The sequence below is a fragment of the Xenopus tropicalis genome, chromosome 6, assembly GCF_000004195.4.
Source record: "Xenopus tropicalis strain Nigerian chromosome 6, UCB_Xtro_10.0, whole genome shotgun sequence".
In the NCBI taxonomy this organism is placed as follows: domain Eukaryota; kingdom Metazoa; phylum Chordata; class Amphibia; order Anura; family Pipidae; genus Xenopus; species Xenopus tropicalis.
The window spans coordinates 150856834-150870869 of record NC_030682.2 but is presented as its reverse complement, the minus strand read 5'-3'; the positions used below and the strand labels follow the sequence as shown (position 1 = coordinate 150870869).

Genomic DNA, 14036 nt, shown 5'->3' with positions numbered 1-14036 from the left:
TAGTGCACTGATCCCCAACCCTTAGTGCACTGATCCCCAACCCTTAGTGCACTGATCCCCAACCCTTAGTGCACTGATCCCCAACCCTTAGTACACTGATCCCCAACCCTTAGTGAACTGATCCCCATCCCTTAGTGCACTGATCCCCAACCCTTAGTGCACTGATCCCCAACCCTTAGGGCACTGATCCCCATCCCTTAGTGCACTGATCCCCAACCCTTAGTGCACTGATCCCCAACCCTTAGTTCTATGATCCCCAACCCTTAGTTCTATGATCCCCAGCCCTTAGTGCACTGATCCCCAACCCTTAGTTCTATGATCCCCAACTCTTAGTTCTATGATCCCCAGCCCTTAGTGCACTGATCCCCAACCCTTAGTTCTATGATCCCCAACCCTTAGTGCACTGATCCCCAACGCTTAGTGCACTGATCCCCAACCCTTAGTGCACTGATCCCCAACTCTTAGTTCTATGATCCCCAACCCTTAGTGCACTGATCCCCAACCCTTAGTGCACTGATCCCCAACCCATAGTGCACTGATCCCCAACCCTTAGTTCTGTGATCCCCAACCCTTAGTTCTGTGATCCCCAACCCTTAGTTCTGTGATCCCCAACCCTTAGTGCACTGATCCCCAACCCTTAGTGCACTGATCCCCAACCCTTAGTGCACTGATCCCCAACCCTTAGTACACTGATCCCCAACCCTTAGTGCACTGATCCCCATCCCTTAGTGCACTGATCCCCAACCCTTAGTGCACTGATCCCCAACCCTTAGTGCACTGATCCCCATCCCTTAGTGCACTGATCCCCAACCCTTAGTGCACTGATCCCCAACCCTTAGTGCACTGATCCCCAACCCTTAGTGCACTGATCCCCAACCCTTAGTGCACTGATCCCCAACCCTTAGTGCACTGATCCCCAACCCTTAGTGCACTGATCCCCAACCCTTATTTATGTGATCCCCAACCCTTAGTGCACTGATCCCCAACCCTTAGCGCACTGATCCCCAACCCTTAGCGCACTGATCCCCAACCCTTATTTATGTGATCCCCAACCCTTAGTGCACTGATCCCAACCCTTAGTGCACTGATCCCCAACCCTTAGTGCACTGATCCCCAACCCTTAGTGCACTGATCCCCAACCCTTAGTTCACTGATCCCCAACCCTTAGTTCTATGATCCCCAGCCCTTAGTTCTATGATCCCCAGCCCTTAGTGCAGTGATCCCCAACCCTTAATTCTATGATCCCCAACCCTTAGTTCTATGATCCCCAGCCCTTAGTGCACTGATCCCCAACCCTTAGTTCTATGATCCACAACCCTTAGTGCACTGATCCCCAGCCCTTAGTTCACTGATCCCCAACCCTTAGTTCTATGATCCCCAGCCCTTAGTTCTATGATCCACAGCCCTTAGTTCTATGATCCCCAACCCTTAGTGCACTGATCCCCAGCCCTTAGTTCACTGATCCCCAACCCTTAGTTCTATGATCCCCAACCCTTAGTTCTATGATCCCCAACTCTTAGTTCTATGATCCCCAGCCCTTAGTGCACTGATCCCCAACCCTTAGTTCTATGATCCCCAACCCTTAGTGCACTGATCCCCAACGCTTAGTTCTATGATCCCCAACCCTTAGTGCACTGATCCCCAACCCTTAGTGCACTGATCCCCAACCCTTAGTGCACTGATCCCCAACCCTTAGTTCTATAATCCCCAGCCCTTAGTGTTCTGATCCCCAACCCTTAGTGTACTGATCCCCAACCCTTAGTGCACTGATCCCCAACCCTTAGCGCACTGATCCCCAACCCTTAGCGCACTGATCCCCAACCCTTAGAGCACTGATCCCCAACCCTTAGTTCTATGATCCCCAACCCTTAGTGCAGTGATCCCCAACCCTTAGTTCTATGATCCCCAACCCTTAGTTCTATGATCCCCAGCCCTTAGTGCACTGATCCCCAACCCTTAGTTCTATGATCCCCAACCCTTAGTGCACTGATCCCCAACCCTTAGTGCACTGATCCCCAACCCTTAGTGCACTGATCCCCAACCCTTAGTTCTATGATCCCCAACCCTTAGTGCACTGATCCCCAACCCTTAGTGCACTGATCCCCAACCCTTAGTTCTATGATCCCCAACCCTTAGTTCTATGATCCCCAACCCTTAGTTCTATGATCCCCAACCCTTAGAGCACTGATCCCCAACCCTTAGTGCACTGATCCCCAACCCTTAGTGCACTGATCCCCAACCCTTAGTGCACTGATCCCCAACCCTTAGTTCTATGATCCCCAACCCTTAGTGCACTGATCCCCAACCCTTAGTGCACTGATCCCCAACCCTTAGTGCACTGATCCCCAACCCTTAGTGCACTGATCCCCAACCCTTAGTGCACTGATCCCCATCCCTTAGTGCACTGATACCCAACCCTTAGTTCTATGATCCCCAACCCTTAGTGCACTGATCCCCAACCCTTAGTGCACTGATCCCCAACCCTTAGTGCACTGATCCCCAACCCTTAGTGCACTGATCCCCAACCCTTAGTTCTATGATCCCCAACCCTTAGTGCACTGATCCCCAACCCTTAGTGCGCTGATCCCCAACCCTTAGTGCACTGATCCCCAACCCTTAGTGCACTGATCCCCAACCCTTAGTGCACTGATCCCCAACCCTTAGTGCACTGATCCCCAACCCTTGGTGCACTAATCCCCAGCCCTTAGTTCTATGATCCCCAGCCCTTAGTGCAGTGATCCCCAAACCCTTAGTTCAGTGATCCCCAACCCTTAGTGCACTGATCCCCAACCCTTAGTGCACTGATCCCCAACCCTTAGTGCACTAATCCCCAGCCCTTAGTTCTATGATCCCCAGCCCTTAGTGCAGTGATCCCCAAACCCTTAGTTCAGTGATCCCCAGCCAGGTTACTCACTAACCCCTTTGATGTTGCTCCCAGTGGCTTCACCGTAGGTTCCCATTTTTAAATTTGTGGCTTGAAGGGAAATTTTAGAAGCCCAAAGATATAGTTTTACTTCAAGCAGAGCCTCCTGCAGGCCAGCAGTCATATGGGAATACCAAATAGCCAATCACAGTCCTTATTTGGCAACCCCAAGGAACTTTTTTCATGTTTGTGTGGCTCCCCAACTCTTTTAATATCTGAGTGTGGCTCATGAGTTAAAAAAAAGTTGGGGTTCCCAATCTTATTTAGTGCCAGGAAGGCCCCTTCTTGATCTTGGATGGTCATAAATTGCACCTTTCCCTCTGCCCTTTGCTGTTCCTGGGCATATTATTCTGTCTAAGCATGGCACTATGGGGTCAGGCTTGTTGCACCACTGAATAAGCACAAGAACCAACATTAATATACATTAATATATACAAAATTGATAAATGGCTGTAGGATTTATCTCCTCCAGGACCTATGGCAAGACTCATGCCCTTGCAAGCACTAGTGCAGATTCTGATTGGGTGGAGAGAACTCTTTGTTCCAACTAATTTAGGTGGCAGGTCATTAGGGAAGGAGGCCATTAGCTTTGGGCTGCACTTTATAAATGTACATAGAATTTGTGTATAAGAATGGCATTAGTTATTATAGCTAATTATTATAGTGACCTCTGGCACAGTACGCCTAATCTGGAAAGGTTAATTGGCTTTTTCAGTCCCATAAGCCAAAAACTGGAGAGCTCTATGGTCACAGTGTTCCTCACAAACCTGCACAGGGGTAGAACCAATGGCAGCATATTATACTGCGCCCCCATCTGGCAGGGAAACAGTGTTTCAATATTGTGTTACAATATTAAGATTTCAGCCCAATAATAAAGCTTTTACTCCAGTGTGATCACTCGAGTTGCCCCTTGGTCTGTGTGTCTCGTTCCTGTTTCCAGAAGGAACAGTCTGTAATATAATATTACACTGTATTTATTAAAGGAACCAATCTGGCAAGATCAGGAGAGGCCCAGCAGAGCTCCGTCTATAGTCCTGCACCCCAGTTCTCAGCTGCAACAGCCATTGATGGCATTGAAGAGACCAATATTCATAAGAGCCCATGTGTCCACACCAATCACGACCATGAACCTTGGTGGCGCCTGGACCTGAAGAAGAGATACAAGATTAGGACAGTGGCCATCGTGAACAGGGGGGACTGTTGCAGTGAGCGCCTGAAAGGGGCTCAGATTCGTGTCGGAAACTCACCAGATAATAACAATCCAGTGTGAGTCAAAAACAATGACCGTTATCTTTCTCTCTGTATTCTCTGTGTAAGTTTGAAAAGTGTTTGGTCCCATCTGAATCAAATGTAAATGAATATGTCAATTCTAATTTTGCAGGCTAATAGTTTGTGTAACACTTTATTGTTGTTGCTACCTTGCCCTGCTTTCCCAATATTGTCCTAATGTCTCCATCTTGCCCTAATGTTTCAATGTTTTCCTACTGTCTCCATCTTCTCCTGCTGTGATCATCTTGTCCTGTTGTCATCATCTGTCTCCCCGTTGCCTATGCTCTACATTTTGCCATACTGTCTCCATTTTGAGAATGGTCTCCCCATTCCATATTGTCTCTTTTTTACTGTCTCCATCTTACTATACTGTCAGCATCATGTCGTATTGTCTTAATTATATTCTACTGCCTCCATCTCTCAGTTACAATAACCATATTGCCCTACTGTCTCCATTTTGCCCTATTGTCTCAATTTGCTCATAGTGCCTCCATTTTCTACTGTTTCCATCTTGCCCTACTGTCTCCTTCTTGCCTTAATGTCTCAATCAGGTCCTACTGTCTCCAACTTGCCCTACTGGCTCCATCTTGCTCTACTGTCCCCATCTTGCCCTACTGTCTCCATCTCGCCCTACTGTCTCCATCTTGCCCTACTGTCTCCTTCTTGCCCTAATATCTCAACCAGGACCTACTGTCGCCATCTTGCCCTACTGTCTCCATCTTACCCTACTGTCTCCTTTTTGTCTAAATGTCTCAATCAGGTCCTACTGTCTCCATCTTCTACAGTTTCCATCTTACCCTACTGTGATCATCTTTTCCTATTGTCACCATCTGTCTCCCCTTTGCCTACACTCTCCTTCTAGCCCTACTGTCTCCATTTGGTTGTATAATCTCCCCCCTTCCAAACTGTCTCCATCGTACCATACTATTAGCATCATGTCCTACTGTCTTCATTCATTTTTCTATTATCTCCATCTTACTGTTATAATCACCATCTTATTCTACTGTCTCAATCATGTTCATCTGTCTATGTCTTGTCCTACCATCTTCACCTTAAATGCAATTATTATTTCTCTATTTCTGTTTATGGCTTCATTGTAATCCTTTCCTATGGGGGAACCATTTTTACTGTTTCAGTCAGACAGCTGCCAAAGGAAAGGGGTGCATTAGAAGGGAGAATCCTGTGGAATGCAGTCTGTCCTTCATCTAGATGCACCTTGGGATGGGCTTGGGAAAGTGATAATAGCATGGGGGGAACTCTCACCAACCTCTTTAGCCTTTGGATCAGTCCAAACAAATTGTATAAGAAAGTTTGCTGTTAATATTAGTACTCTATATCAGATCAGAAAGGGGGTCACGTATCAAATGTACTTTCATGTAGGAAAATGTGCATTTCAGCCAATATTCTCAATATATCCAACATGCACTTTTTATAAAGGGGAGTATGGGCAGGGGATTTTATTATGTTATTTTATTTCTTTATCTTTTCATTCAAAAAGGTGTGGGTAATATGATTGTAAGCTCTGCTGCAAGCAGATGGTGTAGACCCTTTCTAACTGAAACCATTATAATTAAAAAAAACGACAGAATCGAGTGGGTGCTTAGTTATTATTCTACAAATAGGTTTTATTATTTTGTCTTTATTACCGACAGTGCTGACTGATACTGGAATCAGCCAATTAGAGTGAAACCCTGTCAGTGACTCACAGCATCATTGTGTTGTTTGCAAGCATGTTAGGTTGAGCAGTTTACAGATAAATCTTTGAATTTATAAACAATTAAGAATAAAACAATAGAAACTTTATGTGAATTGTCTTTGGATTTATAAGGGAAAATATAACCCCCTCCCATCTTTATTTCATATTATATTGTGTTCTTTCCTACCGCCATTTATTCATCCATTGTGTGTTTGGCCCCCAGATGTGCAACCATCACTGATACCTCCAGAGTCTCCATTACTGTGTCCTGCCATGGGATGGAGGGTCGTTACATCAGTGTGGTCATTCCTGAGAGGGCAGAATATCTCCAACTCTGTGAGGTGAAGGTTTATGGGGAGGAATCTCCAAACCACAAAGGTAAGTGTGTGGTCTGTGTGTCTCGTTCCTGTTTCCAGAAGGAACAGTCTGTAATATAATATTACACTGTATTTATTAAAGGAACCAATCTGGCAAGATCAGGAGAGGCCCAGCAGAGCTCCGTCTATAGTCCTGCACCCCAGTTCTCAGCTGCAACAGCCATTGATGGCATTGAAGAGACCGATATTTATAAGAGCCCATGTGTCCACACCAATCACGACCATGAACCTTGGTGGCGCCTGGACCTGAATACAAGACACAAGATTAGGACAGTGGCCATTGTGAACAGGGGGGACTGTTGCAGAGACCGCTTGAAAGGGGCTCATATTCGTGTCGGAAACTCACCAGATAATAACAATCCAGTGTGAGTCACAACCACTGCCTTTATCTTTCTCTCTGTATTCTCTGTGTAGGTTTGAAAAGGTTTGTATGACTCCATCTAAATCAAATGGAAACTTATATATCAATGCAAATTTTGCAGGCTAATAGTTTGTTTAACACAGTATTGTTGTAGCTACCTTGCCCTGCTTCCCAGTCTTATCCGAATGTGACCATCTTGCCCTACTGTCCCCATCTTGCCCTACTGTCCCCATCTTGCCCTACTGTCTCCATCTTGCCCTACTGTCACCATCTTGCCCTACTGTCTCCATCTTGTCCTACTGTCTCCATCTTGCCCTACTGTCTCCATCTTGCCCTACTGCCTCCATCTTGCCGTACTGTCTCCATCTTGCCCTACTGTCACCATCTTGCCCTACTGTCCCCATCTTGTCCTACTGTCTCCATCTTGCCCTACTGTCCCTATCTTGCCCTACTGTCTCCATCTTGCCCTACTGTCTCCATCTTGCCCTACTGTCCCCATCTTGCCCTACTGTCTCCATCTTGCCCTACTGTCACCATCTTGCCCTACTGTCTCCATCTTTCCCTACCGTCTCCATCTTGCCCTACTGTCTCCATCTTGTCCTACTGTCCCCATCTTGCCCTACTGTCTCCATCTTGCCCTACTGTCACCATCTTGCCCTACTGTCTCCATCTTGCCCTACTGTCCCCATCTTGCCCTACTGTCCCCATCTTGTCCTACTGTCTCCATCTTGCCCTACTGTCCCCATCTTGCCCTACTGTCCCCATCTTGCCCTACTGTCTCCATCTTGTTTTACTGTCTCCATCTTGCCCTACTGTCCCCATCTTGCCCTACTGTCTCCATCTTGCCCTACTGTCCCCATCTTGCCCTACTGTCTCCATCTTGTCCTACTGTCTCCATCTTGTCCTACTGTCTCCATCTTGCCCTACTGTCTCCATCTTGCCTACTGTCTCCATCTTGCCCTACTGTCCCCATCTTTCCCTACTGTCTCCATCTTGCCCTACTGTCCCCATCTTGCCCTACTGTCTCCATCTTGCCCTACTGTCCCCATCTTGCCCTACTGTCTCCATCTTGCTCTACTGTCACCATCTTGCCCTACTGTCTCCATCTTGTCCTACTGTCTCCATCTTGTCCTACTGTCTCCATCTTGCCCTACTGTCTCCATCTTGCCCTACTGTCTCCATCTTGCCCTGCTGTCCCCATCTTTCCCTACTGTCTCCATCTTGCCCTACTGTCCCCATCTTGCCCTACTGTCTCCATCTTGCCCTACTGTCACCATCTTGCCCTACTGTCTCCATCTTGTCCTACTGTCTCCATCATGCCCTACTGTCTCCATCTTGCCCTACTGTCTCCATCTTGCCCTACTGTCTCCATCTTGCCCTACTGTCTCCAAATTGTTTCCACCCTTTTATACCATCTCGACATTTTAGTAAAGGTATGGGACCTGTTATCCAGAATGCTTGAGGGGTTTTCTGGATAAGGGGTCTTTCTGTGATTTGGATCTCCATAACTTAAGTCTGCTAAAAATAATTTAACCATTAAATAAACCCAATAGGGCTGTTCTGCCCCAATAAGGGGTAATTATATCTTAGTTGGGATCAAGTACAGGTACTGTTTTATTATTACAGAGAAAAGGGAATCATTTAACCATTAAATAAACCCAATAGGGCTGTTCTGCCCCAATGAGGGGTAATTATATCTTAGTTGGGATCAAGTACAGGTACTGTTTTATTATTACAGAGAAAAGGGAATCATTTAACCATTAAATAAACCCAATAGGGCTGTTCTGCCCCAATAAGGGGTAATTATATCTTAGTTGGGATCAAGTACAGGTACTGTTTTATTATTACAGAGAAAAGGGAATCATTTAACCATGAAATAAACCCAATAGGGCTGTTCTGCCCCCAATAAGGGGTAATTATATCTTAGTTGGGATCAAGTACAGGTACTGTTTTATTATTACTGAGAAAAGGGAATCATTTAACCATTAAATAAACCCAAGAGGGCTGTTCTGCCCCCAATAAGGGGTAATTATATCTTAAGTGGGATCAAGTACAGGTACTGTTTTATTTTTACAGAAAAAGAGAAAATCATTTTAAAAATTTCAATTATTTATTTATAATAGAGTCTATGGGAGATGGCCTTCCCATAATTTGGAACTTTCTGGATAACAGGTCCCATATCTCCTTCTTCGTAAACTGTCAGCATAATGTCCTTTATGTTCTGCTGTCTTTATCTTACTGTTACAGTCACCATCTTGCCCTACTGTCTGATTTTGCTTCTATAAAGCAGAGTCTCATCTTAATCCTTAGTTATGGGGGAACCATTTTTCCAATCAGCCAGTCATATAAAGTTTTAAATTATAACCCCTCCCACCGTCAGTGTATATTATATTGTTCCCTTCCGCTAATTAATCATCCAATTTGTATTTGGCCCCCAGATGTGCAACCGTCACTGATGTCTCTCGAGCCCTCATTACTGTGTCCTGCCATGGGATGGAGGGTCGCTATGTGAGTGTGGTCATTCCCGGGAGGGCAGAATATCTCCAGCTCTGTGAAGTGAAGGTTTATGGGGAGGAATCTCCAAACCAGGAAGGTAAGATCTTCTGGGAATGTTGGCTCGGCTTCAGTAAGGGCAGGAATGGCATTTCTTATATAGTTATTATCATTCATTCATTATAGTGACCTCTGGCACAGTGCGCCTAATCTGGGAAGGTTAATTGGCTTTATAAATCCCATAAGCCCAAAGCTGAGAAACGTTATCTGTTCCTATTCTAGGGTCACAGTGTTCCTCACAAACCTGCACAGGGGTAGAACCAGCGGCAGCATATTATACTGCGCCCCCATCTGGCAGGGAAACAGTGTAAATATCTAAAGGTTTCAGGCCAATAACAAAGCTTTTATTCCAGTGTGATCACTTGAGTTGCCCCTTGGTCTGTGTGTCTCGTTCCTGTTTCCAGAAGGAACAGTCTGTAATATAAAATAAAAATGTTTTTATTAAAGGAACCAATCTGGCAAGATCAGGAGAGGCCCAGCAGAGCTCCGTCTATAGTCCTGCACCCCAGTTCTCAGCTGCAACAGCCATTGATGGCATTGAAGAGGCCAATATTTATAAGAGCCCATGTGCCCACACCAATCACGACCATGAACCTTGGTGGCGCCTGGACCTGAATACAAGACACAAGATTAGGACAGTGGCCATTGTTAACAGGGGGGACTGTTGCAGAGACCGCTTGAAAGGGGCTCATATTCGTGTCGGAAACTCACCAGATAATAACAATCCAGTGTGAGTCACAACCACTGCCTTTATCTTTCTCTCTGTATTTTCTGTGTAGGTTTGAAAACTGTATGACTCCATCTAAATCAAATGGAAACTTATATATCAATGTAAATTTTGCAGGCTAATAGTTTGTTTAACACAGTATTGTTGTAGCTACTTTGCATAGCTTTCCCAGTCTTATCCTAATATGACCATCTTGCCCCACTATCTCCATCTTGCCCTACTGTCTCCATCTTGCCCTACTGTCTCCATCTTGTCCTACTGTCTCCATCTTGCCCTACTGTCTCCATCTTGCCCTACTGTCTCCATCTTGCCCTTCTGTCCCCATCTTGCCCTACTGTCTCTATCTTGTCCTTCTGTCTCCATCTTGTCCTACTGTCTCCATCTTGCCCTACTGTCTCCATCTTGCCCTACTGTCTCCATCTTGCCCTACTGTCTCCATCTTGTCCTACTGTCTCCATCTTGCCCTACTGTCTCCATCTTGTCCTACTGTCTCCATCTTGCCCTACTGTCTCCATCTTGCCCTACTGTCTCCATCTTGTCCTTCTGTCTCCATCTTGCCCTACTGTCTCCATCTTGCCCTACTGTCTCCATCTTGCCCTACTGTCTCCATCTTGTCCTACTGTCTCCATCTTGCCCTACTGTCTCCATCTTGTCCTACTGTCTCCATCTTGCCCTACTGTCTCCATCTTGCCCTACTGTCTCCATCTTGTCCTTCTGTCTCCATCTTGCCCTACTGTCTCCATCTTGCCCTACTGTCTCCATCTTGTCCTTCTGTCTCCATCTTGCCCTACTGTCTCCATCTTGTCCTACTGTCTCCATCTTGCCCTACTGTCTCCATCTTGCCCTACTGTCTCCATCTTGCCCTTCTGTCCCCATCTTGCCCTACTGTCTCTATCTTGTCCTTCTGTCTCCATCTTGTCCTACTGTCTCCATCTTGCCCTACTGTCTCCATCTTGCCCTACTGTCTCTATCTTGTCCTTCTGTCTCCATCTTGTCCTACTGTCTCCATCTTGCCCTACTGTCTCCATCTTGCCCTACTGTCTCTATCTTGTCCTTCTGTCTCCATCTTGCCCTACTGTCTCCATCTTGCCCTACTGTCCCCATCTTGTCCTACTGTCTCCATCTTGCCCTACTGTCTCCATCTTGCCCTACTGTCCCCATCTTGTCCTACTGTCTCCATCTTGCCCTACTGTCTCCATCTTGTCCTACTGTCTCCAAATTGTTTCCACCCTTTTATACCATCTCTACATTTTAGTAAAGGTAAGGGACCTGTTATCCAGAATGCTTGAGACCTGGGGTTTTCTGGATAAGGGGTATTTCTGTGATTTGGATCTCCATAACTTGTCTGCTAAAAATAATTTAACCATTAAATAAACCCAATAGGGCTGTTCTGCCCCCAATAAGGGGTAATTATATCTTAGTTGGGATCAAGTACAGGTACTGTTTTATTATTACAGAGAAAAGGGAATCATTTAACCATTAAATAAACCCAATAGGGCTGTTCTGCCCCAATAAGGGGTAATTATATCTTAGTTGGGATCAAGTACAGGTACTGTTTTATTATTACAGAGAAAAGGGAATCATTTAACCATTAAATAAACCCAATAGGGCTGTTCTGCCCCCAATAAGGGGTAATTATATCTTAGTTGGGATCAAGTACAGGTACTGTTTTATTATTACAGAGAAAAGGGAATCATTTAACCATTAAATAAACCCAATAGGGCTGTTCTGCCCCAATAAGGGGTAATTATATCTTAGTTGGGATCAAGTACAGGTACTGTTTTATTATTACAGAGAAAAGGGAATCATTTAACCATTAAATAAACCCAATAGGGCTGTTCTGCCCCAATAAGGGGTAATTATATCTTAGTTTGGATCAAGTACAGGTACTGTTTTATTATTACAGAGAAAAGGGAATTTTTTTTTTTATTTTTTATTTTATAGTTTATTGATTAGACAATTACAATAATTGATGAGAGAACTAGTAAATCCCAACAGGGAATAATAAAATACAGAATATAAACAAATTAGTAAAATGCACATTTCAAATCAAATTTACAGTTGGCAAATAACTGAAAAAATAATAGAATAACATTTGCATATATATAGGCTAGTAAAGTTTGTAGGTATTCATGGAACTATGGTAAGTAAAGAATTGAATCCAAATGAGATCTATTAGGGTGTCTATTCTATTAAGGGTATTAATAAAGATTTTCCATTTAGTTAAGTATCTTGTACGATTTTTCGTATTACCAAATTTAAAAGCAATGGCTTCATTTTTACAGAGAGCTTGTAACTCTGAAATAACCTCTGCTATAATAGGGGGATGTGGATCTATCCATTTCTTAAGAATAGTCCTCTTTGCTGCTGCTAAAATAAGATTTAGATAACTTATGGAATAGGAAATGTTCCCAAATTTAGGTTGAAATAGATGAGACACTTGCGTTGTGTCTTCTGAAAAATTTAATAAAGCAGATTTTGGCATCAGGATGTATTTAGAGTCTAATGTAGATTTTAGATGGTTCTTGACGTCTTTCCAAAAACTATTAATATGAGGGCATTCCCATAGTAGATGAATTATATTTGGAAGTGGTGTACTACATTTAGGACAGTTATTGAGGAGGTTGTTATTTTTTGAGGCAAAGTTAAAACCTTTATAAGCTAGATGAATAAGTCTATAGTTTTGCTCCCTGCAGATTTCTGTATGTATGAGCTTGTCATAATGTTTTATACAATTGGTTAAAATTTCTGGGGAGATTTCTGTATGAAGATATTCTGACCATTTTTTAGAAGTCAAATCTAGTGGATGAGAATTGAGAGACGGGTTATTCCATACTGAAGTTTATATGAACCTAATTCTATTACAGGATTGAGAAACCATCAGATTATCTAAAGCAGTAAAAAGTAGTTAGTTATAATTTGATAAAGAGATTAGATGGTTATGATGAGGAAGCCAATGAGATATTTGAAGATAATGTAGTTTTTCTTTTTCAGATGTTTGAAATTTACTACTGAAGTCTTTCCAATCCAGTATTTTGTTGTAGGATGGTGAAATAATGTCTTTTATATATTTTATTCCTTTCTGTTTCCAGAGGGTAGTCATAGGAGGGTGAAATGAGCTGGATAATGTCGAAATCTTCACTAGGGGTATATATGGAGTTGATATGTAACTGGATTTATACGATTCATGCATTAATTTCCAGACTGCAAACGTATCTCTATATAAAGGATTCTCTTTAGTTTCAGCCGTTTGGAATTTCAGAGGTTTGTGTATTTGCTCCAAAATATTATCACACAAATTAGTTAAAAGTTCCAGGTAGATTAGTAAATTTATCCTTTTCTGAAAACCATTCCACTATATAACGGGTTAAAGCTGATAGGTTAAAGGTTCTGAAATCAGACAAATCCAGATCACCGTAAGATTTGGGATAGTTCAATTTGTTTAACGCAATTTTAGGAACTTTACCTGTCCAGAGGAATTCTAAGAGGGCTGATTTTAACTTATTGATATCTTTGTGCTTGATTAAAAGAGGTAAATTTATAATAGTATAAATACATTTCGGAAAGACCATCATTTTGTAGAAGGCTATCTTTCCTTTCAAGTTCAGAGGGATATTTTTCCAATTTTGACGTAGAGAGATTATGTTTTTTTAACATGGGTAGATAATTTAAGGAGTAGAGCCTTTGGAGATCGGACGGTAAATATATTCCAAGATATTTAATGCTTGAAAGACTCTTGCCAATTCATAATTGCTTTAGAATATTTGGTGAGGTTTGGCCATATACATCCACGAGTTCAGATTTGTTTAGATTTATTTTAAACCCGGAGATAGCCTCATAACGTTGAATGATGGAAAATATGTTGGTAAGGTTTTTATTAGGGTCTTTAACAATTAAAAGTAAATCATCGGCAAAAGCTGTTAGTCGAACTATTGCTTTATTTATTGGTAAGCCAGGCAAGGAATCAGCAGTCTTTGGTGTTCTAATTAAAGGTTATAGGGATAGATAAAATAATAGGGGTAAAAGGGGTGATAATGGACAACCTTGTCTTGCTTCTCTTTTCAAGTAAATTCGTTTTGAGAGTTCTCCTGCTGCCAATATTTGAGTAGTAGGGGACACATATATAATAA

General features: G+C 43.3%; 1 protein-coding gene across 2 annotated transcripts in view; it reads left to right on the top strand.

Moving 5' to 3' along the window:
- Positions 1–14036, top strand: part of LOC100498436 — an 83906-nt gene that overhangs the window by 3562 nt on the left and 66308 nt on the right. For both annotated transcript variants that reach the window (XM_031904414.1, XM_031904413.1), the window contains exons 2-6: positions 3907–4189; positions 6112–6266; positions 6348–6630; positions 9065–9219; positions 9627–9909. In XM_031904414.1, the coding sequence (XP_031760274.1) occupies positions 3907–4189; positions 6112–6266; positions 6348–6630; positions 9065–9219; positions 9627–9909 (1159 nt within the window). The remainder of the gene's footprint in view (positions 1–3906; positions 4190–6111; positions 6267–6347; positions 6631–9064; positions 9220–9626; positions 9910–14036) is intronic.